General features: G+C 43.9%; 1 protein-coding gene across 5 annotated transcripts in view; it reads right to left on the bottom strand.

Annotated features, from left to right (window-relative positions):
* Positions 1 to 483: 483 nt before the first annotated feature.
* Positions 484 to 26517, bottom strand: part of LOC125246329 — a 54713-nt gene continuing 28679 nt past the window's right edge. For all 5 annotated transcript variants that reach the window (XM_048157295.1, XM_048157318.1, XM_048157303.1 and 2 more), the window contains 4 exons: positions 16848 to 17174; positions 9259 to 9558; positions 4419 to 4730; positions 484 to 1073 (listed from right to left, as the gene is read on the bottom strand). In XM_048157295.1, coding sequence (XP_048013252.1) covers positions 976 to 1073; positions 4419 to 4730; positions 9259 to 9558; positions 16848 to 17174 — 1037 coding nt within the window. In that variant the 3' untranslated portion in view covers positions 484 to 975. The remainder of the gene's footprint in view (positions 1074 to 4418; positions 4731 to 9258; positions 9559 to 16847; positions 17175 to 26517) is intronic.

The raw sequence follows: 26517 nt of genomic DNA, 5'->3' as shown, positions 1-26517 counted from the left end.
AATGCAGGCAGATCAAACACTGTTGAATAAATGTCAAGAATACTGTTAAATATTAAATGTCAAGTTAAATGTCAAGTGTCCCCAACTAAGCAAGCCAAAGGCGACAGCGGCAAGGAACCCAAACTCCATCAGGTGACATCAGGTGGCAAACAAGTGGCAAATAGGTGTTAAAATGGAGAAAAAAAGAAAAAAAAAAAAAAACCTTGGGAGAAACCAGGCTACATACCTCCGTGTCAGCTTTATTGATGGTAGGCTAGCTTATATTAGGCTATTGCAATAAATAGATGTGGTTTTCCATATTTAACCATGTTCATTAAACTAACCATAAATAAAAAAATAAAAAAAACTCACATCAACAATTAACATGTTAATAAGTGTATATTGTATGCATTTTTGTATGTATTGTATTAATTTTAGTATCTTTAACTCTCGTGTCCAAGCACTTTTAAGACAATGATCATGTGCGTTTAGCGCCATCCCCGACCATTATAATGAGATGAATTCATTAAAGAATCCCTGCTTTCTCGTTTATTTAATATTGACATAATATTCGACCGCAGATGTTTTTCGTGACTTTTCGGCAATTAGCAACATTGATAGGCTACTCATCATCTCTAAATTGGACTAATTTGGACAGTCTCACTAAATGTATGTTGTTTTTATGAGGGGATTTTAAGGCTTTGCGTCGGGGAAAAATAAATTAAGTGTGTAAGAACTGCCATCTTGGCTTATTTACGACTGTTTTAAGGTACAGTAAATGGAGTCGAGGAGTCTTACAGTGGGATTCGGAGTCGACTCCAAAAAACCTGAAATCGAACACCTCTACATGCAGGTTCATCATCTCAACAGACACGGGTTCATTTCTCTCTTTCACTGATTCTAGAGGATTATGAAAGCAGAAATGTGTTTTTGTTGTTGGAGCTGAAGTGTTGATGATGTCAGAGTGATTGACGCTGGTGGGCGTGTCTAATCTCATTAAAGTGAACTCGTCCCCTCCTGCTCATTCACTCCATCCCGATCCTCTGCGTTCATCTCTAGAGTCACTGATTCATTCTTTTCTTTTTCTGTGGAATCTGTCAGAAACAGACAATGGAAAATTAAAAGAGATGTACTGATCTGGATTCAGTCATATTAAACGAGACATCAAATCTAAACTCACTTATCACTTATTTGACTAGTTCAATATTTATTGTACTTGTGAACTCGTGCATCTAAACTAAAATGTAAAGTTCATTTAAACTGTTTGAAGTTTGAAATTTTTAAACTGAATAAAAAACTAAAGTGAATGAAGCCACATCTCACATCAAATCATGATCACACTTTAAATATATTCAGCACAAACGACAGAATCAATATATATTTGTGCTTCATCTACAGAGCACTGATATAAATGCTGAAGCAAATTCACTGAGGTGATGCAGCAACTTAAATCATTTTGAAACTTTAATCATGAATTCAGCATTATAGATTCAGCATTATATATAGGGTGAATTCACATTCATTGAGATGACTTGGAAAAAGTGTCCCAATCAAAATAAAACCTCAGTTGAACAACACCACATGACATATCAAACTGTCTCATTATTTATTTAATACATATTTAATACATTATTTATACTTACATATTGAGCTAAAATAATTTAGCACAATATGTAAGATTATTAGATTAAAATATCCAAAAACCACTAGAACAGTGGGTAACACTTTACTTGAAGGGGTGTGCATAAGACTGACATGATACCTTCATAATCATGACATGACACGTCATGAATATGAAGGAGGTTTTATGAATGTTTATGACAACTGTCATTAAGTGTCATTCGCTCAATTATGTCATTTTTAATGCAAAGATGACATTGTTTGAGATGTCTGAGTTATGACAACTTGACATAAACCAATACATCATAACCTGTCAGTGTCTTTGTCATGACAACTTGACATTATTTAGCTTTATGGGTTAACATTACATTAAACTGTCATGTCGTTGGTTTTGACATTGGCTGTCATGAGGCCATTATAATAGTGTCATGAATATTTATCTTGAGCTCAAGTACAGTGGTACAAATTGAACTTGTCATTAAAATGTCATTAAGTGACAATACTCTGACAAATAATTTTATAACAGCGTCATGACTATTTTTCATTCATGTTTTTTTTTTTTGTTTTTTTGTTTTTTTTTAAGTTTCCTCCAACAGAAGGTCAGATAATAGACAATTTCAAATTTCGTAAAAAAGATGACACTGTTATAAAATAATGGTAACACTTTATTTTAGGGTCTTTTAACTAGTTGCTTATTACTATTAGCATTCATATGGCTAAAATATTGGCTGTTTATTAGTACTTATAAAGCACATATTAATGCCTTATTCTGCATGACCTTATTCTACATTCTTAATCCTACCCAATACCTAAACCTAACAATTAACTATAGTAAGCAGTAAATTAAGAGTTTATTGAGGGAAAAGTCATAGTTATTCGTTTACATATGTGTTCCCTATACTGAAGTGTTACCAAAATAATGTAATGTAATGTTAACCCATAAAGCTAAGTAGTTTTTTAAGTTTGATAATTAATCTGCTATGTCATGTTTATGACAGGTTATGATGTTTTGCTAATGTCAAGTTGTCATGACAAAGACACTGACAGGTTATGATGTATTGGTTTATGTCAAGTTGTCGTAACAAAGACATCTCAAACAATGTCATCTTTGCATTAAAAATGACATAATTGAGCGAATGACACTTAATGACAGTTGTCATAAACATGCATAAAACCTTCATATTCATGACACGTGTCATGTCAAGATTATGAAGGTGTCATGTCAGTCTTATGCACACCCCTTCAAGTAAAGTGTTACCGAACAGGGTTATATATTTTGTTGACTCGTGTACATTAGCCCAAAAGTTTCCAAGAATGTTTAAATCCAGAGAAATAAGCGTGTCCGTACATCGCTTACCTATAACAACTTTCAACACACAAATGTATCTAATATGATACGCTTGACCAGAAGAAGCAGAAGTGACAACTGCAGCATAATAAAAGCTCCACTGATCTCGAGACGTGTGTTGCACTCGTCTCTCATTAGCAATCGCTCCAGTGTCCTCGTTCTGCCTCAACGGCTTTCTGTTTCATACTACAGTAATGTTAATAAATCTTTAATACATTTGCTCATCCATGAACATGATTTCTGCCTGGGTCCTGGCCCGATTCTTATCCACCAGCTGTAGACATGAAGACAACACCTCCCATGATTCAGTGAAATCAAGGAGTCATCGAGCTACGCCTCTGTTTTGAATGAGAGACCTCTAGAGGTGAAAACTACATAGTGTGCCTTTAACAAAAACTAGGAGAAAATGAAGAAGCCATGGGGGAAAAACTAAGGACACTCTTACTGTAACAGGAATCAGGGTAAGTAACGGTCATCAAATGACTTTGATTAACTGATCATCAGCACATGTGATCAACTCTATAAAAGCAGGAAGAAGGAAGATTATTCACAAGTAGAAGCTGTTTGAAACAGACACCAATCTTCCCAGGAGTGGACGTCCCAGCAGATTCTCCCCAAGATCAGACCGTGTGATGCTCAGAGAAATCACAGACAACCCAACAGAGACACCTCAAGGCTGATTTATACTTCTGTGTTGAGTGTACGCCGTAGCTACATCGCAGACTGATGTGCACCTCTTAAAAAATGTAACAATGCGTCAATTCTACGCGGACCACAAGCGCTGTGATTGGTCTGCTAGAGCTCCTCCCTCAGGTCAAAAAACTGCTGACGGAGCATTCGGAGAAGAGTGAGCATTTCAACTTCCATATGAATGAACAAACGCTCTGTTTAAGGGGACACATACAGTCAAACTGCAACAAAAGTCATTACCTATTTGCCGCTTCTCTGCCGTTTCTATTTGTAAGCCTCTCTGACAACATACATGACGAGCTGCTTCTTCTTAGGCTTTTGTTTTGATCCATAACATGACCATGGACACTGCCTACTAGTGGTCTGCATGCATGTCGACGCGGACAACGACGCAGAAGTAAAATGAAAACAGACGCATAGCCTACGGTGCAGATGCTCTGGTGTAGGTCCGATGGAAGAATAAAAAATAACTTTAGTGTTTCACAGAAATGCATCCCCACTGCATTCAACAGGGACATTATCACTATATAAACCTGAGGAGCTGCACTGCCGTCCACTCTCATGTGAACAGTGAGTGTTTTTTCTATTCTTAAGAGTTTTTGGAGCTTTGAAGTTTTGTTTTCCCCACTTTTAATAGATGGACAGAAATCTTGTGATGAATTAAAGTCTTGTGTGTTCAGGACGACATGAGGGCATTTTTGGCTGAATTATCCTTTAAGAACGACACAATACTGATCTAATATTAAATCATAATGACAATGAAAGTACATATTTCACTCACCTGAAACAGTAACAGTGAATAACTTGAATGAGGCTTTGCCATTTCTGATGATCTTTAGTTTGTATTCTCCAGTGTGGTCAGTTTCAGTTTCCTTGATGGTGAGATCTCCAGTCTGACGATTCAGATTCATTTTAGCTATTAATCTAAAATCACTGTACCAAAACTCTTCTTCACACTTCTCTTCTGTGTTTTTATCTACGAGACTGTTGTAATCTCCAAACATCCAGAATATCTCATCTCCTGTCTGTATTTCAGGATTGACACGTAGAGTCACTTCTGCCCCCTCCATCACTGACACTGACTTCACTTCATCTGTCAAAGAAACAGAGAAAAATACAGAAGAGAAATCAGAACCAGAAAACCAACAGCAGCAGAAATAAACAGAAGAAACATTGACATATCACACCTGACATACTGTATCACAAACATATCATTTACTCTATTTTAAGATGAAAAGAGCTCAACTTGTCATTGTAGAAATCTGAATGTAAGTATAAATCTCTACAGCTCATGTGTGTTTGACTGATGAAACTGTGTTGAACTCCAGTCTGTGTTTCTAAGAGTAAAAATCCACTCAAATGACATGAAATATGAGTGTGTTGAATTGTGTTTGTGTGAAGAAGCGCTTCTGAATGTTTGATTTGTGATCAGATAATGACTGTACTGCAGTTCAATAATGATCAGGAATAATGAGGAGGATTGTGACTGATAAAGTTGATCAAACAATCCTGCAGACAGAAGCAACAAGAAGACTGTCTGAAGCTGCTTCATTGAGGAACCAGATCTGTCTAAAACACCAGGGCCCGTATCCCTAAAGATTCTGAGAATCCTCTCAGAGAGCTCCTAACTTAACCTAAAAATTCCTTGCCAGGAGTTTTAGCTTAGAAGTGATTCCAGAACATTTTCAGTGAACTCTGAGCAAGGAATGGATGGAAAATCCTATCTTAGTGAGGAGGTGTGGTTGACCCCGTTGCTAGGTATGAGTCATCATTTCAAAAGCCGTGATTGGTTGATCCTACAAGTTTGATGAAAATGAACTTTTGGTGATAATGAGCAAAGGATGTACCCTCAAATCAATAAACATAATTATACATTCTAATCTTATGCAGACTGTAATTGTAAATAATATTTCACATTCAAGAAAATATCTGGAAAATGAATAGTAAGCTGTAGGGGTTATAGCCTAACATTAGAATCTAAAATATGTGAAAACTTAAGCTCATTACACCCTGTTCAAATAATGATTCCTGTCTTATTTGCTCAGATTAATATCCTAGCTGGCATATTTTGTACTTTCACTCCCATATGGACCCCATTGAAAACAAGATGGTCTATCTCAAGGGGCTGTCCTTAATGAAGTAGAAATTACAACGTTACAACTCAGTGTGGTCTTAACGAGGGTAACACGGCTCAGCTTTTATCAATGGTTGTGATTGCTGGCTGGTCTATTTATGAAGGCAAGCCGAACTGGACTGAGGAGCAAGGTTTGTTGCTGGCCCAGTTTGTGAAGTAATTGCATCTCTAAGGAGATCCACCACAAACATGATTCCTGCACGATCCAATCTGTAGCATCTCAATAATTCCCTGTCATCCAGTGTTTGCAGGACATCTCTCCTGCCTCCTCTGTTGGCCATTTTGTGCAGCTGCTTAGGGGAACTCCTAAGCCACTAAAAGTCCTCTTCCCTGCTCTTAGCAGATCTCGCCTTAGGAGCCCTTTTAAGCGCTAGGAATCTTGAGGAATAGCTTTTATATTAACTGGGATTTTCGTGTCACTTTTTGGGGAAATTCTAAGAAAACGTCATGACTCTGAGAATTTTCTTAGAATTTGGCCGCTAGGAGCCACTTTTTGCACAAAAATTCTTTAGGGATACGGGCCCAGAAATGTATAAAGCCGTTCAGAGTCAAATTTAGTCTTAAGTGTGTCAAAATTCTAAGAATGACGTTTTACTCTCATTCCTAGACTTAAGAATAAGTGTGATTCATAAAAGTTCCTAAGTGTCAAGACTAGGTCTTAGCTCTTAAATAATTTAAGAGAGCTGGAGAGGTGTCGTAACCTAGTTAAGAGTAACAAGATGGCAGCAGAGAAGAGGAGACACATGCTTTCCAGTGAAGATATGATGTATTGGAGTTATATGATGTCATGGAGTTGATAAAATTATATAAATTTGATTGTCAATTCTTTTTGTAACTGATCTAATAAGAAATGTAATAACTTTAAATAAATATAATAAATATTACTTAAACAAAAGTTAATGTTTAATGCATTTTAATACATTTAAAGGTGCTGTATGCGATTTCTCAAATTTGTTGTTGAACACTGTTGATATTTGAAATCAACCCAAACAAACCCAGCCCCCTCTATTCATTGCTCAACCTCCAAAACTCACACTCCAATCCTAACCTCTGAGTTGTCACCCTGCTCTGAGTCTGTCTCGAACTCCGGCCCGATCACTGCTGTCATGTGAGGCGAATGCACTATCAATGACGCTAAAGACCTCATTCTCTAGCGGGCATCAGTGTGCAGTATTTTACCTGAAAAACTCTCACTATCTGGCCACTATTACACACGTAATGAGAGTGGATGTCTGTTTATCACAGCTGACGCGAAACAAAATGGTTCACGAAAAATACAGCTGAAATGAAAAATTCATTGACTCGAAAAATTCATTGACTGAATCAACTGCAGTTGATGAACATGTTCACATCATTGTTCTAACTGTAAATGAGGAGAACAAAATGTTTGTGTTTTTTTATTGTTTTTTTATAATAACATTAAATAATTGGTATTGTGCTACTGTGACTTCACCCTTGCAGACTTTCTATTGGCTGATTCAGAGGTTGAGGGTGGCCATTTTGAGTTGACATCATTGTAGTCCTTAGTTCACAACACTAAAGTCAGCACTTAAGAATCAGTCTTAGACTTTACTAAAAGTTGTTTTTAGCTTCTTTATAAAAGTCTCCTACTCTTAGAAAACTCCTACTCTTTACTAAGAATTTTTTGACACTTCAGTCAAAACTTAAGACTATTCTTAAGAGCATTTCTGAGAAGTTTTATACATACGGGCCCAGGTCTGACAAAATAAATAAATTATTATTCAATTAACCCTCTGGAGTCTGAGGCTGATTTGGGGCTTGGAGAAGTTTTGACATGCCCTGACATTTGTGCTTTTTTCAGTTGTTCATAAACATATTAATGGAAAAAGTGTCATTACACTGTATTCAGCACAAACTAGGCTACAATAATATGTGAGGAACATGTATGTACATGTTTGTATTTTTGAAGGAATAACGTTTATGCGTGGTTATTGAAAAAACAAAAAAATTAAGTCACTGAAATAAGGCCAAAAATATATATTAAATCTGTGTTTACAAGACTTCTGTGTATTTGAGGTTGTAGGCTACAGTTTTTGCTTCAAAATTAGGTAAAAATTATGCTGCCTGCTTGTTCATATAAAACAATAGAGAGATTTAAATTTTCTAAAACATCTTTGGTCAAGAAACACAGTATGCGTGGAGGCGTGAATCAACATGAATAATGGATGATTCTCACCTGAGAAGACAAAATAATCGCATAAAGAGCTCTAATGACCTGCATAAATAATGAGCTCTTTCAGTCAGGTAGGCTGTGAAAAAACCCTCTGTTGATCATGTCTCAAATCTCATCATATGGTGTATATCAAACATACAGAAAAAACAGCAATACTGTGTAATATTATTACAATTTAAAATAATGGTATTCTATTATATTCTTTCAAATTTCTGTGATGCAAAGTGTCTTAACAGTTATGTTACCTCTATGGCATTTCATATAGGCTTTTAGCTTAAAAGCATGCGCATTTGGAGAAATATTGATGGATTCTCATATGTTTATGTCAATTTTCTATACTGAGAAGTAATATTTATTCAATATTTATTGTCATCACTATGAACGCTGGATACTGTTTTCAATTCATACTTGCAGCCGGAGAGCGCTCTGTGCACCTTTAGTCCACAAATTCATATAAAGAAGAACAGGAACCAGGAACTAACGGCATGTCTTCTAGAGGCCGCTAACCATGGCTTTAACATCCAGATAAACACTTTTCAAGACAATAAATACACGATTGAGACGATGAATGCATGTGTTGCCTCAGAATTTGCCTCTGAATAGCACTGGCTCCGTGGGCGTGGCCGCATTAGCGGATAATGAGCTGAATCACGGACTTCTGACATGGCTCTCTTTTCATACAGATTACATAAACACAGAATTTTTGTTTTCGATTTGACTTACACGATTTAAAACCTGACATTTCAACGTTTTTTTAGACAGAAGTCTAATTTTTTTGTGATTAGTATTCACTAAGTTACAGTTCATTTTCTGAGAACTATCAGATTGGAGTTCGTTCAGAGGGAGACGAGAGATCACGCATCATGTTAGTTTTCTTTATTTTGCAAAAAGCACAACATTTTGTTGTTACTCTGAGTGTACACAAATAAAAGAAGATATTCCACAGATTAAAATGGTGTATAGCTCTTAATTGTATGTGCAACATTGGAGTATTTTGAGTCTCTTTCACACTGGTAAGAAAAAAAACTGCGGTGATCACGCCGGCGTGACCGCCGACCCGAGGGAGTTAAAATTAATTAATCCACAACTGCCTGTATTTACAGTTGACTTCAGTTGTGTTGATTTCTACATCAGTATAGATCTGCTATGGAAGCAGTGCAGTGATATGATGAACAGGTCAGAGTTTCTCCATCATTAATAAAACACAACTGGAACACTTTTATAATCATATTTTGACACAAGGTCTGTCATATACACTGCTGCTGTTTCACTGAAAGACTTTGTGTTACTCACCACAGACGATAAGCCTGAAGAGTCTGAATGTTGAATAATCTCTGGTCTTGATCTCTAGTTTATATAATCCAGAGTGTTCAGGTCTGGTTTGTTGAATGATGAGAGATCCAGTCTGAGGGTCCAGCTTCATTTGGTCTCTGAATTCATCAGTCCATTGAGGATTCTCACGGTTCACTCCAGTCATTTCAGCTATGAGTTTCTCTTCAAACTTCCACTGTATTTTATCATCCTTCTGTATATCAGTATCATAGTTCAGAGTGACAGAATCTCCCTTCAGCACTGATTTATTTACTTGATATTCTGCACCACAGAAACAGAGAAATATATATCAGAAATTAGAAATGGAAAACCAACAACATCAGACAACAAAACATTACTGATCAATTGGTTAACATCTCAAATGTTTCATTCACTCAGATTATAAATATCAGTAATGAACTCAGCTTTCTCTGATTCTGCCATATTATAGAAATCTACATGAAGATATAAATGAATGAAATGAGTCGACCTCAAATCCAATGTGTATTTTGACCAACAGAACAGCCTAAAATCCACACAACAAACATCAGCTTTTGTTGAGCTTGATTATTTAAAGATCCTCTTTTAAACTAAAAGAAGCAAATAGAGGAAACATGTGTGAAAAAAGTCTGAATTCACCTAAAACAATTATTTAAATTATTTAAGAGAGCTGAAGGGGTCTCTTAATCTAGTTCAGAGTAACAACATGGCAGCAGAGAGGAGGAGACACACACTCTCCAATGAAGATATGATGTAATGAGTTATATGATGACATGGAGTTGATAAAATGATATAAACTTGACCTTATTTAAATGTTTTAAAATATGAGGGAAGAATAAAACACTAAACTAAGCCAAATTCTAAAATGTATTTATCTGACAAAATTTTTGGCAAAAAAAAAAAAAAAAGGAAAACTACAGCTACAGGTTTCAGAAAAACAAAAGAAGCTCAGAATAAAGCACACATTGACTACAACATAATCAGTTTTTAATATTTCATTGGTGCTCTTGTTTTTGCATGTTCATAATTTCTTTGCATGACAGACTGGCCAAAAATAATTTGAAATGTCATTTAATTATCACACATGAAACAGTTGACTCCAAGCACAGCTACACGATATGCTTACATCTTTTAACACTTTTTTAAAAATATTTGAATTAAGGTTGAAGATGTCAGTTTTCATATGGCTGGACATCACATTTGGCCACTATACTCTATGGCAGTTCATTAGGCTTGTTCGTCTTGATGCAGCATCGCACTGACGGATTGGTGGCTGACTTGAAGGAGTGCATGTCGGTAAGAAATTTTGTCTGACTTGAGACAGCGCTGACGCCATGTGACGTGTGGCATCAAAGTACCGCGAGTGTGATTCGAGATCAACCGAGTCAGCCAGCAGTTTCTCAAGAGGAGCTGCACGAGCGCTGATGACGACACAGCTGTTTCATGATTGGCCAGATTCACTGCATGACAATGATCACATGTGTTTCATGTTTATTCTAAAACCTTCAGTTCCACTAATGCTCACAAATCTGTATTTTTATAACAGTTAAAGCTCTTTTAATGTAGTCGCAATGTTATATTGTGTCATGTTTATCAAAATAAAACTGATAAAAAACTTAGACCCCACTACATTGGTACTTAAATAATATATGCTTATGTTGAATTTTATTCTTGTAAAAACAAACACTGTAAGCAGTACATAAAGACAGTACTGAATGAAAGTGTCTCTGAAACATCAGTGTACTAGTCAAATATTGCATTTATTTCACTCCGTTTTCAGCTCCTTCCTGCCTGCACATGGCTACTCTCACTGATCGGTTACATCCAGCCGCAGCCGATGTCCAAAACACCTGTTGACTTTCCAACTGACCATCAAACCATGCGGCAAAATCAAGCCACTTTTATGTTGACTGTGGGCTTCCCTGCAGTTGTTGGAGCATTGATGAACTCATGACACATCATTGCTCTAACTGTAAATGAGGAGACATATATCAATAGAAAAAGATTCCACACCATCAATACTAATTTGAGATGATTTTGCACAATGCAAAGCTATTTTTAAAAATATATTTTTAAAATAATATTTCTATTTGAGTTGTCATCATTGTAGTCCTTAGTTCACAACACTTAAGTCAGCACTTAAGAATCCGTCTTACACTTTACTAAAAGTTGCTTTTAGCTTCTTTATAAAAGTCTCCTACTCTTAGAAAACTCCTACTCTTTACTAAGAATTTTTTGACACTTCAGTCAAAACTTAAGACTATTCTTAAGAGCATTTCTGAGAAGTTTTATACATACGGGCCCAGAACTCTTAAATGGATGGAAGGGGTTTTAAGGAAAAAAAAAAAAAAAAAAAAAAAAAAAAAAATATATATATATATATATATATATATATATATATATATAGTTCATTCATGTCATTCCAAACCTGTATGACTTTCTTTCTTCTGTGAAACAAAATAACAAAAGAAAATATTTTGAAAAATGTTTGATTCCAAACAATGTTGGACACTATTATATGGAAGAAAAAAAAAATGTTAGTGTTCCATAGAGATGCATCCCCAACGCATACAAAAAGGGGACTGCACTGCCATCCACTCTCATGTGAACAGGCAGTGTTTTTTTTTTTTTGGAGCTTTGAAGTTTTGTTTCCCCAGACTTCTAATGGATAGACAGTAATCTCTCAGTTCCCTTTCGTGGGAACTATCGACGCTACGTCAGATGACGTGATGGGAACCCTCTGTATTTTGTGTTCGTGAAGCACCTCTGTATCCAACCAATGAAAGACGCGACGTCAGAGGCGGGTGACGTCACGAATCAGGAAGCTATAAAGCACACCTGAACACAAAGCACGCCAGCTTCTGTTGTCTTCAGCAAGCGCTCTCTGTATCTTGTCTGTCTTATTTATTGTTGTCTGTCTGATATATTCACACAGTGATCTCTTCGTCCGAGGACAAGAGTTTCAAGCACAATATAAGACACAGTCATTATGGCGGAAAAGCAGCAATTTAGAAAGTGTGCTCCTCCCTGCCCACGCTTCATTGTGGCTGGGGATACACACGAGATGTGTGTAAAATGCCTGGGGGCTGAGCATGCACAGGCGGCTCTCGAGGGAGCCGTGTGCACTGTGAGCGGCTCACCCTCAGAGTGCTGCGATCGCGTCGAGCGCTCTTCGAGGAGGGCGCCGAGGCGAGTGTTCCCCGCGGGTCTGTTCCCGCTGCTGCTGAGGCACAGCGCAGGCTGCACTCGTGGGGTTCACAGATGGATCTAGCGGAGGGGGAAGAGACGGGCTCTGCCTTATCGCTTCCCTTTGAAAACTACATCCAGCTTGGTGGGCAAGGCTTATTCGGCGACAGGTCAGGCGGCGGCATGCCTTCATACCATGTCTATTCTCCAGGCATACCAAGCTGAACTGCTGGGGGAAACTGATGAGAGCGGGGAAGCGTCCTTTGAGGCAGTTCATGAGTTACGTAAAGCCACAGATTTAGCTCTCCGGGCCACTAAGGAGACGGCCAAATCCATCGGCCGTTCTATGGCAGCCCTGGTGGCCACGGAGAGGCACCTGTGGTTAAATCTGTTGGACATCAAAGATCGTGACAAAAATACGCTTATGGACGCGCCGCTGTCTCCTGGTGGCCTGTTCGGCGACGCAATGTGAACGGTCGTCGACAGGTTCCAGGAGTCACGCAAACAAACAGCGGCATTTTCTAAAATTATTCCCCGCCGCTCTCATCCCCCCGAGGCTGCTGGGCGGGAGCAGCCTCGGCCGACAGCCAGCTCCTCAGCAACATCTGCACACAGAGCGCAACAGAAGGCCAGTGTCGCCTCCCGTACTCCCCCACGCAGATCCTGGGGACCGGGACAGGCAGCACAGGCGAAGCCTTCCGGAGGTAGGGTGGATCTGAGGACCGTCATTATCTCTCGGAAGGCTTCAAGAGGTCCTGACGTTAGTGGCGCAGGATCTCTCGAGGGCAGCCCCCTCCGGGAGGATTCGGATATCGGGTCCTCCTCGGTGCCCTCAGGGGACCGTTCTGTCAACCCTGCCACCAAGTGTGAGTCAGGGCGCAGCGGTCTCCACCGATCCTCCGAGGAGGGTCGGCCAGCACGTGATTCGCCTGTCTGCCGGTGCGCCGCGTCAGATGGACGAGCCAAGTGCTCAAAAAACACCAGAGACCAGTCTAGAGAGATTGGTTCCCTTAGTAGAATATTTGGAAGAGTGGAAAAATCTCCCGAATGTTTCAAAGTGGGTGCTGCTCATGATAGAACAGGGCTACAGAATTCAGTTCGGTTCACGACCGCCCAAGTTCAATGGGGTGCTTCCTACGGTGGTAACCCCAGAGCAGTCTCTGGTGATGGAGCAAGAAGTAACGACGGTTTTGCAAAAAGGGGCTATAGAAAGGGTTTCCCCTCCCAGCAAAATGTTGGGCTTTTACAGCCGCTACTTCATTGTTCCGAAGAAGGATGGAGGGTTGCGTTCGATCATAGATTTACGTGTGTTAAATCGATCAGTAAGGAAGTTGAAGTTCAAAATGCTTACACTCAGACAGATCATCCCTCAGATCAGGTCCGAGGACTGGTTCGTAGCGATAGATCTAAAAGACGCATACTTCCATGTATCCATCCATCCTTCACACTTGTTCCTCAGGTTTGCTTTCGGGGGCGAAGCTTACCAATACAGGGTTCTCCCTTTCAGCCTATCCCTCTCACCCCGCACGTTCACGAAGTGCGTGGATGCAGCGCTGGCTCCGCTGAGACTCCAGGGCATCCGCGTGCTGAACTATATTGACGATTGGTTGATATTAGCTCAAACAGAACAACTGGCAGTTCAATATCGAGATGTTGTTCTGTCGCACATGAAGAGGCTTGGGCTGAGGCTCAATGCCAAAAAGAGTGTGCTGGTCCCGAGTCAGGTTGCAAACTACTTAGGTGTAATCTGGGATTCCACCACGATGCAGGCGCAGTTGTCCCCTGCTCGTGTGAGTTCCATTCTCGGGGCCGTGAAAGGGGTGAAGTTAGGCCAGTCACTCACTGTAAAACAGTTTCAGAGACTGTTGGGTCTGATGGCAGTTGCGTCCAACGTCATTACTTTTGGCCTCCTGCACATGAGACTGTGGCTCAGTGGCTCAGGACCAAGGGGTTTTCCCTGAGGGGAAATCCTTTTCGCATGAACAAAAACATGCAGCGATGCCTTCGTGCTCTGGTCATGTGGAAAAAGCCTTGGTTCCTAACCCAGGGACCCGTGCTGGGGACTTCTGGTCGTCGTGTAATGTTTACGACAGATGCTTCCCTCACGGGCTGGGGAGCGGTCATGAGTGGGAGGACCATCAGCGCTCCTGGCATATAAATCGGCTGGATATGATGGCGGTGTTTCTTGCATTAAAACACTTCCTCCCAGACCTGAGAGACCATCATGTGCTGGTCCGTACGGACAACACTGCGGTGGTCTCATACATCAACCATCAGGGGGGTTTGCGGTCTCGCCTATTATCCAAGCTGGCCAGTCGCATCCTCCTCTGGTCCCAGGGAAAGCTCCTCTCGCTGAGAGCAGCTTACATCCCCGGGCGGTTGAATGTGGGAGCGGACGCCCTGTTGAGACAGGGCGCGAGACCGGGGGAATGGAAACTCCACGCCGATGTGGTGGAGTTGATATGGAAAACTTTCGGTCGAGCTCAAGTCGATCTATTTGCCACAGAGGAGTCAGCTCAGTGCCCTCTGTGGTACTCACTTCAGCACCCAGCACCTCTTGGGCTGGATGCCATGCTGCAGACGTAGCCGAGGCTGCGTCTGTATGCGTTCCCCCCAGTCTCAATGCTCCCGGGAATTCTGGAGAAGGTTCGCCAGGAGAAGGTCGACCTAATATTGGTGGCCCCTTACTGGCCGACCAGAGTATGGTTTTCGGACATAATGTCTCTACTTCACGGCTCTCCCTTGGAGCTTCCCCTCAGGCAGGATCTCCTGTCTCAAGCGGGCGGCACGATTCTCCATCCCCGCCCAGAAATGTGGAAACTGTGGGCCTGGCCCCTGAGGGGGCAAGGCTCATAGGAACTGGTCTCCCAACCGAGGTTGTGGAGACCATCCTTCACTCCAGAGCTCCCTCCACGAGGAAGTTGTACTTATATAAATGGAAATTGTTCTCTGTGTGGTGTGAACAGCATAATTTGGACCCGGTCCATTCTTCAGTCTCAGACGTGCTTCAGTTCCTTCAGGAAAAGTTCTCGGAAGGCTTAACCCCTTCCACGATGAAAGTATATGTGGCCGCTATTTCAGCTCATCATATCCCTGTAGGGGGCTCCTCGCTGGGTCGAGACCCCCTAGTAGTACGCTTCCTCCGTGGTGCACTCAGGTTGAGACCTGTGGTGCGCACAAAGACCCCGACCTGGGACCTCGCTATTGTGCTCCAAGGGCTGGCTGAGGCTCCCTTCGAGCCAATAGAGGAGGTGTCAGACAAGTTCTTGACACTTAAAACCATCTTTCTCTTGGCTGTCTCTTCTCTGAAGAGAATTGGTGACTTACAAGCGCTGTCAGTCGCTCCATCTTGTCTTGAGTTTGCGCCTGGTATGGTGAAAGCCTTTCTGCATACCAGGCCGGGCTATGTTCCAAAGGTTCCGACGAGGGTCCCAGGTCCCATTGTACTTGAGGCTTTCTGCCCACCTCCTTTTGTGAATTCGGATCAGGAAAGGAAGAATTTGCTTTGCCCTGTAAGAGCATTAGATGCGTATGTCCACAGAGCTGCCCTGTGGAGAAAAACAGAACAATTGTTTGTATGTTACGGGTCCCCTAAGAGGGGGGGCCCAGCATCTAAACAGCGGATGAGCAAGTGGGTGGTCGAGGCCATATGAGCGTATGAGACGGTGGGGTGCCCGTGTCCTCTGATGGTGCGTGCTCACTCCACAAGAGGTATGGCCGCGTCCAGAGCTCTCCTATCTGGTGTCTCTATGGACGACATTTGTGGTGCGGCTGGATGGTCATCGCAGCATACTTTTATCAGATTTTACAATCTTCACCTTAACATCACTCCGGGGGCCAGGGTGCTACAAGATAGCAGCCAGGCACTCGGAGACACGGCGTAGTTGGGATTGCGTTCCCATCACGTCATCCGATGTAGCGTCGATAGTTCCCACGAAAGGGAACGTCTCGGGTTACGAGTGTAACCCCTGTTCCCTGAGTAAGGGAACGAGACGCTACGTCATGTGGCCGTATCTCCTGCATACCTGGTGCGCTTGCTTCAGACAACTTACAGAAGCTGGCGTGCTTTGTGTTCAGGTGTGCTTTATAGCTTCCTGATCCGTGACGTCACCCACCTCTGACGTCGCGTCTTTCATTGGTTGGATACAGAGGTGCTTCACGAACACAAAATACAGAGGGTTCCCATCACGTCATCCGACGTAGCGTCTCGTTCCCTTACTCAGGGAACAGGGGTTACACTCGTAACCCGAGACGTTTTTATGAATAAAAGTCTTGTGGGTTCAGGACGACATGAGGGCATTTTTGGCTGAATTATCCTTTAAGAACGACACAATGCTGATCTAAAATAAAATCATAATTACAATGAAAGTAAATATTTCACTCACCAGAAACAGTAACTTTGAATAACTTGAATGAGGATTTTCCATTTCTGATGATCTTTAGTTTGTATTCTCCAGTGTGGTAAATACTGATTGTCTTGATGGTAAGATCTCCAGTCTGATGATTCAGATCCATTTGAGCTATTAATCTAATATCACTGTACTCAGACTCACGATAAGAAATTTCTTCTTCACACTCTTCTTCTGTGTTTTTAGCTACGGGACGGTTGTCATGTCCAAACATCCAGAATATCTTATCTCCTGTCTGTATTTCAGGATTGGCACGTAGAGTCACATCCGCCCACATCATCACTGGCACTGACTTCTCTTCATCTGTCAAAGAAACAGAGAAAAATACAGAAGAGAAATCAGAACCAGAAAACCAACAGCAGCAGAAATAAACAGAAGAAACATTGTCATATCACACCTGACATACTGTATCACAAACATATCATTTACTCTATTTTAAGATGAAAAGAGCTCAACTTGTCATTGTAGAAATCTGAATGTAAGTATAAATCTCTACAGCTCATGTGTGTTTGACTGATGAAACTGTGTTGAACTCCAGTCTGTGTTTCTAAGAGTGAAAATCCACTCAAATGACATGAAATATGAGTGTGTTGAATTGTGTCTGTGTGAAAAATGAAAAATGTGTCTAAATTAATAAATTATTATTCAATTAAAATTAATTAATGTGCAACTGCCTGTATTTACAGTTGACTTCATGAAAAAATACCACATGACCTTATTGAGTCTTAATAGCTTTGATAAAATAGTTAGACACACATTTTAACACATTTTCAGTCAATAATGATTTAACTAAACTAATTCCACTAGAACAGTGGTTCCCAACCTTAGGGGGGCGCCAGAGTTTGTAAGTGGGGCATGAGAGATTATATACTTTGAGGTCAAACATGAATACGCAGCTTGCCAATTACAGATTTGTGACGCAAAAGACGTGAGCTTGTTCACACCAGCTGTGAGAGCTGCGGCAAAAATGAAAAGTCAGCAGCGGCTGGTGTGTATACAATAATTTTTCCACTCTCTTTTTTCCCTAACATGGGAGCGTGTTCTCCTCATTAGAGCTTCAGGTGAAGGGTTGACAGTAGTAGAGATGCACCGATCTACCGACCATCTATTAGAACCTGCCAGTTCCGTTTTTTGTCCTGGACTTGCACACAAAATGCATTGCAATAATTTCCCAAAATGTAATTTGTGTGGATGTTAACAGAGGCTAGAGATGGGACACGCTGAAGACGGACACAAAGAGAAGAGCAGAGAAAATACTGTACTGGGAAGAGCAAGCTCACTGTTGCGATGCTCAGAATATTGGAAGACAATTCTACACATTACACTGCGTTCCAAATTATTATGCAATTGACATATCAGTAAGATTTCAGTACAATAAACATTCAGATTTTAATTTTTCTAAGAAAATGTTTGTTTGTTTATTTAACCATGTCTTTTTAGATAACTGGTATCAATCTCAGACAAAATAATTTGCCAGATCTATGGAAACCCTACTTAGAGGTTGTTCCACATTATTAAGCAAGTCACAGTTCTCATGCAATATGGGGAGGAAGAAAGATCTTTCTGAAGATGAAAAGCATGAAATGGTGCAATGTTGTGCAAAAGGCATGAAAACAACTAATATTGTGTGAAACTGAATGGAGATTATCGAATTATCATAAGATTTGTGAGTGATTTAGAGCACAGCAGAGCTCGGTCAGATAAAGGCTTATTAATGAAAGTTCCTGTCAAAAAATGTATTGTATTAAAAGGGCAGCTATAAAAAAAGCCAGTGTTGAGCAGCAAACGGGTATTTGAAGCTGCTGGTGTCTCTGGAGTCTTGAGAACCTCACCATGCAGGCTGGCAGTTGTACGTAAAGATGCATTTTAGACACCACTAACCAAACGTTACAAAGAGAAACATTTACAGTGGGTGTAGAAATACATTTTCAAACTGTGGTGTTTTTTTGCAGCATGGGATAGTGCATAGTGCATTGTACAATAGTGCATTGTACTATGCACTATCCTCCTTTTTATACCATAGCTGAAAATGGCCAGTTATGAACTCCACATATCTTGCAAAAGTCATTTTAATACCCTCCATCTCACTTCCCAGTATTCCAGGCCAAATCATCACCCACCAGCTCCTTGCTGACGTCACAGTCTTGTTGGAACGTGGTGGCCATTCACCAACCATCCAGAAATCCAACCATTTAGACTTTCCATTGTACAGAAATCCTACTGATTTGTCTCTTGCATAATAATTTGGAACGCAGTGTAAATTAGGGTGGATGCATTATGTGAATGCATTTCTGAAGGAACTGACTTACTTCACAAAAGTTTCGATGACATTTTCATTTAGGGGCCGTCCACATATCACGTCTTTTGCACGCTGAAATTTGTTATTTAAAATGTAGCCGTGCGGCAGGCGTGCTCAATGGAATCGACACGGTTGCAACACGCATACGTTTTCCAGGCACATCAAGATTAAAACATCTCAACTTTTCAGAATGCCTCAAGTGCACCGCAGGTGACAAGAACCAACCGATCAGCTTTGGCCTTTCCGTAACAAAACATCAAAATCTCAGCCGAACAGCTGATCATATCTGTACAGGGTGGTTTTTATATCTTATCTCTATAAATATATCTAGTAGTAAAGCTAATGCAAGGGCTAGAAATCAAGTTATCCTTTGATGAAACGTTCTACTCCTCATGGAGAGCACAGTTTATGGATGCATAGCAACGACAGACGCCACGGGAGTGCAAATGCTTTGGAAAGAAGGAGAAAGCGGTGCGGCCGCGCTTTCCATGTGTTTTTAGACGTGATATATGAACGGCCCCTAAATCTTACCTCCATATGATGCCTATTAAAGTAGTGTTTATATAAGTGCAGCGCTGGTGCTGCTTTGTTTACAGAGGTAACCAAGGTCAGCGACGACAACGCATCTCTTCGCTGATCTCCGTTCGAAGCCTGAAGAAGCTCGCCGCCTGGAAAGAAGCTCTCTCCGCCGTCCGAAGAGGCTCCTGCAGCGGACCCAGCTGAACTCGCCGGTCGGAGACAGCGCCGGCGCCCTCGCTGACTTCCACCCAGAGCGCCGTCCTCGAGACGCCCGCCTCCCGCTTCCAGCTGCCTTCTCAGTGTGTCTCCTGCCGCCATCCGGCGCCTCTTTTCCCCACGGTTTATTGCCACTCTAGAAGAGCGATTTCCAGCGGTTCTACTGCTCTAAGGCCCAATCCCAATTCTACCCCTTACCCCTTCCCCTTTCCCCTTCCCCTTTGTTTCGCGCGTTCACGTGAAGGGGTAGGGGTGTCCCAATTCTCATTTGGTTGGAGGGGAAGGGGTAGGGGAAAGGGCCAGGTAGCCCTTCAAACGAAGATTTTTCGGGACCACACTTCAGACGAACGGGTATGATAAATTTCCAACATGGCCGACTGAGCGAGCAGAGAGACCCATAAATGTAAGTATTTTCTTACGGTAAACAGTATTTTAGTAATAAATAATCACTTGTTTTATGTTGCCTTTAATCTTGTGTTCATGTATACGGTTATGTTCTCCGAAAAAAGATTTGTTAAAATCGCTATGAAAAAAGTTCGCAAATGTTTTTTACTTTATGATAGTTCCACAACATATTTTTTTATATTTTATTGAAACCCGCGTTGATTTGACAACATAAATTCAAATCCGGTGGCAGCTAACTTGTCTTTTTGTCGCATGCCTGATTAATGTATTGTTTTGTTGTGGTTACGTCCATAAATACGTGTACGTTACATGATATAAACAAAAAGTGCATTCAGTTTGCGTGCTTATTCATCAGTATTGTATGTAGGGACTCCTGAGGAAACAAGCAGGCTCATATGTTTTCGTGCAGAAAACGAGCAGCGTTTCTTGAAATCGAAATACACAGCAAAACAACTTTGGGAGTGAGTCTGTTAAACGTTTATGTTGCTTGTGCCTGATTACTGTGAGATATGTGCACTAATAGTAAAAATAGCTGTCGCCCAAGCAACAGAGATCACTACAGCTATCGATGGCATCTTAGAAGTGTGTGATAAACATCGGCGCATCTATGACGTAGGAGCTAGCGACGACTTATGATGACGTGCAACGGTCTAGTAGTGGTGTCCCATTTCTTAGGGGAATATTTTCAGCCCTACCCCTTGACACGGGGCAAGGGGAAGGGGTAAGGGGAAGGGGAAGGGTATAAAATAGAATTGGGATTGGGCCTAAAAGAGCTTCCCGTGGCCCTCGCCGCTCTAAAAGAGCCCCACAATAGCCGTTATAATGGCAGCGGCGTTGTTACAAATGCCGCGCCACTCTTGTGGCACGTGCAGAGCTCCTCTGCACGACAACGACGGACACAGCGAATGCGTCGCGTGCCTGGGCAAGTCCCATGCCGAGGGCGCGCTCGCTGGAGCCTCATGCCCGCACTGCGAGTGCATGAGCCTCGGTTCTCTGCGCTCGCAGGTCGCCTTCTTCACTGAAGGCGATCTCGCTGCTAGCGCCCTCCCATCTCCTTTCTCCCGCGAGCCAGCTAGGAAGAGACACAGCGCCCGTAGTTGTGCGAGCTCATGTCGGCCCAGCCCCCGCGTGCCTCGCCTTCTCCCACCAGAGAACATTCTCCCGTCATGTTCTCCCGACCTGAGCAGCGTCGCTCTGCAGATGCGAGCGACCTCGTCTCATTTGGTGGATCTGACGAAGAGCCGCTCGACGACTCCATGTCCCTCGCGGCTTCTGAAATGGAAGGATGGGTTGGCGAGTCGGACGACCCCACCCCCCCACCTCCTCTGGAGCCCATTAAACATGGCCAGGGTATGGATGCCGAGCTCTTCCGCATCCTATCCAAAGCAGTGGAAGAGCTAGACCTCGAGTGGGCCCCGCCGGAGGAGCCATCGCGTAGCCGCCTGGATGAGTGGTTCCTGCCCGGCCGCCGCCAGGCCCCTCGCCAGCGCTCCGCTCCGTTTTTTCCTGACGTGCACAAGGAGCTTACGAAGTTGTGGCGTGCCCCGTACTCTGCCTGCCTCCACACGACTCACCGTTCAGCCCTCACTGCTGTGGACGACTCAGAAGAAAAGGGCTACGAGCATCTGCCGCCCCTGGATGAAGCAGTGGCAGCTCACCTCTGTCCTCCCGCGGTTGTGGGCTGGAAGGATCTGCGCAGCGCCACTGATCTAGCCCTGCAGGCCACGAAGGCCACAGCCCAGGCCATTGGTTGGTCCATGGCCAGCCTGGTTGTGCTCGAGCGCCATCTTTGGCTCAACTTGACTGAGATAAAGGATCTGGATAAGACGGCCTTTCTGGACGCCCCGGTCTCTCCTTAAGGTCTTTTTGGGCCAGCGGTGGAAGGCTTCACTGAGCGCTTCACTGTGGCGCAGAAATCATCTCAGGCCATGAGACACTTTCTGCCCAAGCGCTCCAGCTCTGCTTCTGCTTCAAGCCGCCCCAGGCCTGCGCCGGCCCAGCAGATCAAGCCAGCCCCATCCACCTCTCAAGCAGCGCTGCCTAAGGAGCATCGCCAGCGCTCGCGCCCTGCAAAGCGCCCTTCCTTCCCGAGACGCCAGGGACCCCGGCCCAAGATTGTGCTGGACCCGGTGACTCCGAAGACGTCCTGATCTAACAGGAAGGAAGAGGGTTGGGGAATGTCTCGTTGCGACCGGACCACCCCAAAAGCTCCCTTGTGCAGTCTCCCCTCTGCCTCGTTTAATTCCGGGCGTGGGAGAAATGCTCTGTGTTGCAGCTGGGCCCACACATGTTGCGCCCACACAAAACGCCGTTTTCACTGCGAACACTATTTTATTTCCTCAAAAAGAGAGCAAATTTCCTCTTCCACCCCCCTCGGTATACGGCCCCCTACCCGGCAGCCTGTCATCCGACATTATTCAACCCCTTGTCACTTGGGCCGAGGCCATCCCCGGCGTGTCAAGTTGGATCCTAGGGATCATAACGCAGGCCTACTCGTTCCAGTTTGCACGAAGGCCCCCTCGCTTCGGCGGGGTGCTTCAAACCTCAGTGAACTCGAACGATGCTCACGTCCTCCGGACCGAGGTCATGGCTTTACTGAAAAAAGGGGCTATAGAAATAGTTCCCCCTTCAGAGAGCGAGTCAGGCTTTTACAGCCATTAATTTCTGGTCCCCAAGAAGGATGGCGGTCTCAGACCCATCCTAGATCTCAGACTTTTGAATCGCTCTCTCATGAGACGGAAGTTCAAAATGCTGACACTGAAGCAGATCCTCGCATAGATTTGTCACGAGGACTGGTTCTGCTCGCTGGATCTGAAAGATGCATATTTTCACATCCAGATAGCCCCCCATCACAGACGATTCTTGAGATTCGCGTTCAAGGGGCTGGCATACCAATATACGGTCCTGCCCTTCGGGCTGTCTCTGGCTCCCCGCACTTTTACCAAGTGCATGAACGCGGCGCTTTCCCCTCTGAGACAGATGGGAATCCGGGTTCTGAATTATCTCGACGATTGGCTCAGCGAGTCGAGCTGGAACACCACAGATCCGTGCTCCTCAGCCATCTACAATGTCTGGGTCTCAGGGTCAACCTAGCCAAGAGCTTGCTGTTCCCCAGCCAACGTATATAGTTTCTGGGGGCAGTTTTCGACTCAGTCCGCATGACGGCAGCGGTCTCGCCAGAGCGCGCTCTGGCAATTCAGCAGCTCGCGGCTTCCGTCAAGAACAAAGCCTATCTTCCTCTGAAGCTTTTCCAGAGGCTGTTAGGGCTGATGGCTTCCGCCTCCCCAGTTCTGCAGCTCGGCCTTCTTCGGATGCGGCCTCTACAGTACTGGCTGATGTTCCGGGTCCCTCCACACGCCTGACGGCATGGCCGCTTGTGTCTCAAGGTCAATCGGGCCTGTCTTTTAGCCCTGAAACCTTGGATGAACCCTGCTTGGTTCAGTCTTGGAGTACCCCTACAGGCGGTATCACGAAGGACGGTGCTCTCGACGGACGCATCCAACTCGGGTTGGGGCGCTCTTTGCGAGGGCAGACCGGCCTTCGGCTCGTGGTCCCACGAGGAGAGCCATCTCCATATCAACTGCCTCGAAATGCTAGCAGTGATGAAAGCCCTTCAATCGTTTCAGGCTCATTTGACGGGACGCCACGTCCTAGTCCAATCGGACAGCATGACAGTGGTGTCGTACATAAATCACCAGGGCGGTCTCTCGTCCAGCCGCTTATGCGCTCTGGCGAAACGTCTTCTGGAATGGGCACTGCCAAGGCTTCATTCGCTCAGGGCGACTCACATACCTGGCAAGACCAATCTGGGTGCAATCTGGGTATCACGGAGCAACGTCCCCTCAGACGAGTGGATGCTCCATCCCCAGACGGTTCTCAAGATTTGGGAGTTCTTCGGGAAGGCAGAGGTGGACCTCTTCGCTTCAGAAGACAACTCTCATTGCCCAACCTATTTCTCGAAGGAGGTCGATGCACTGGCCCACACCTGGCCCCGCATTTCCCCCGATCGCGCTGATCCCGCAGGTCATCAGGCGAGTCAGGGAAGACAGACACAGAGTCCTTCTAGTGGCCCCGCTCTGGAGGAGCCAAGTTTGGTCCTCAGAGCTGTTCAGGCTTTCCACGAAAACCCGTGGCCCATCCCCCTGAGACGGGACCTCCTCTCTCAGGCGAACAGAACGATCTGGCACCCACAGCCAGAGCTCTGGGCTCTACACCTCTGGTCCCTCGATGGGAGCCGGCAGACCTCCCCGGGGACGTACTAAATACCATCTCTCAGGCGAGAGCCCCGTCCACGAGACGCCTCTACGCCCAGAAATGGTCGGTCTTTGTTGATTGGTGCTTTTCACGCAACATAGACCCCGTGGAGTGTGACGTATCTCCGATACTGTCTTTCCTCCAAGAGCGTTTAGATTTGGGGCGCTCCCCTTCAATGCTTAAAGTATACGTAGCAGCCGTCGCGGCATTTCATGCTCCTATCGCTGGCCAGTCAGTGGGCGATTAAATCCACCTCGTCCCCTCACTGTTCCCACTTGGGACCTTTCACTAGTCCTCAGGGCTCTTAAGGGAAACCCCTTTGAGCCACTGAGTTCAGCTGACCTCAGGCCTTTGACACTAAAAACCGCTCTGCTACTCGCACTAGCATCGGTCAAGCGTGTTGGCGACTTGCAGGCCCTCTCTGTAAGCCCTGCATGCCTCGAATTTGGGCCTAATGACTCTAAGGTCGTACTGAAACCCAGGCATGGCTACGTTCCCAAGGTGCTCTCAACTCCGTTTAGAGCACAGGTCATCTCGCTCTCTGCTCTTCCTCCTTCTGCGGACGAACAGGAGCTGGAGTTGCTCTTCCCTGTCAGGGCATTGAGGACCTATGTGGAGCGATCACAGCCCTTCAGGCAGTCAGATCAGCTCTTTGTTTGTTTTGGTGGCCACACCAAAGGGTCTTCAGTCTCAAAGCAACGTCTCTCGCGTTGGATAGTCGACGCTATTAATCTCTGTTACTCCTCCTTGGGTGTTGAATGCCCCATAGGAGTCAGGGCCCATTCCACTAGAGGAATGGCTTCCTCCTGGGCCTGGTCCAATGGAGTTTCCATTAAAGACATCTGTGAGGCAGCCGGCTGGTCTTCGCCGTCCACTTTTGTCAGGTTCTATCATTTGGACGTTCCGACCTTACAAGCTCGGGTCCTCTCGGTGTGACCAGGCGGCCTCTCTCGAGCTCCGCCTCACGCCAATTCAGGAGTTATCTCCTCTTGTAGTGTAACAAGGGTTAACGGCGGCTTCGGCCTTCTTACTTGTTCTCATGGTCCCCTCTCTGTCGTTCCCTGCCGTGGCACGGCACGGTTGAATTCGTTCCCCATACGCAGTACAAGTGAAGTATCGAAAGGGAACGTACTCAGTTACTAACGTAACCTCGGTTCCCTGAGATACGGAACGAGTACTGCGTTACTTGCCGTGCCACGAGGCTGCGGCTTCAGTGTCGTCGCTTCAGTCGATATGGCCTGAAATCCTATGGCGAAACGCCTGCTTATATAGCCCTTTACCCCGCCCCTTTCGGCGGGAAAGTTCGCGCGCTTTGTCGCCATAGGCCGCGCAGCTATGCCGCGCCGTCATGACGGTGCAGTTACACTGCGTTATTGAAAAAGGCTTCAGTAACGGGGAAAAAAGGAGACTTTTCCCCATACGCAGTACTCGTTCCGTATCTCAGGGAACCGAGGTTACGTTAGTAACCGAGTACGTTTCTGTTTCATGTTACTGTCCCAATCAGAAACAAGATTCTTACCCCACTGGCAGATTATTTAGCTTGTTTTAAGTAAAAACTCACATCATTTTGATTTTTTTTTCAGAAAACAATAAAAAATATCTTATGTCATTTTACTTAAATCTAGTGAAAGCATCTTGATTTAAGATTTTTTAGATATTTAAATACAAAGTAAGAAAACCATTTTTATTGCAGTGTATTGCTGCTGTTTCATAAGCAACACCTTCTGGTAGTTTCTGGTTTGTTTTTTGTTTGTTTTGTTGTTATTGTTGTTGTTTTTTTGTTTTTTTTTTTTTTTGGGGGGGGGGGGGGGGGGGGGTGCTTCATGGACAAAAGGTTGGGAACCACTGCACTAGAAGGTCTTGATCCTGACATTACAGTGTGTTGATTTCTACATCAGTATAGATCTGCTATGGAAGCAGTGCAGTGATATGATGAACAGCTCAGAGTTTCTC

The sequence above is a fragment of the Megalobrama amblycephala genome, linkage group LG1, assembly GCF_018812025.1.
Source record: "Megalobrama amblycephala isolate DHTTF-2021 linkage group LG1, ASM1881202v1, whole genome shotgun sequence".
In the NCBI taxonomy this organism is placed as follows: Eukaryota; Metazoa; Chordata; class Actinopteri; order Cypriniformes; family Xenocyprididae; genus Megalobrama; species Megalobrama amblycephala.
The sequence above is the reverse complement of the archived record's forward strand: the minus strand, read 5'-3'. Positions and strand labels throughout refer to the sequence as shown.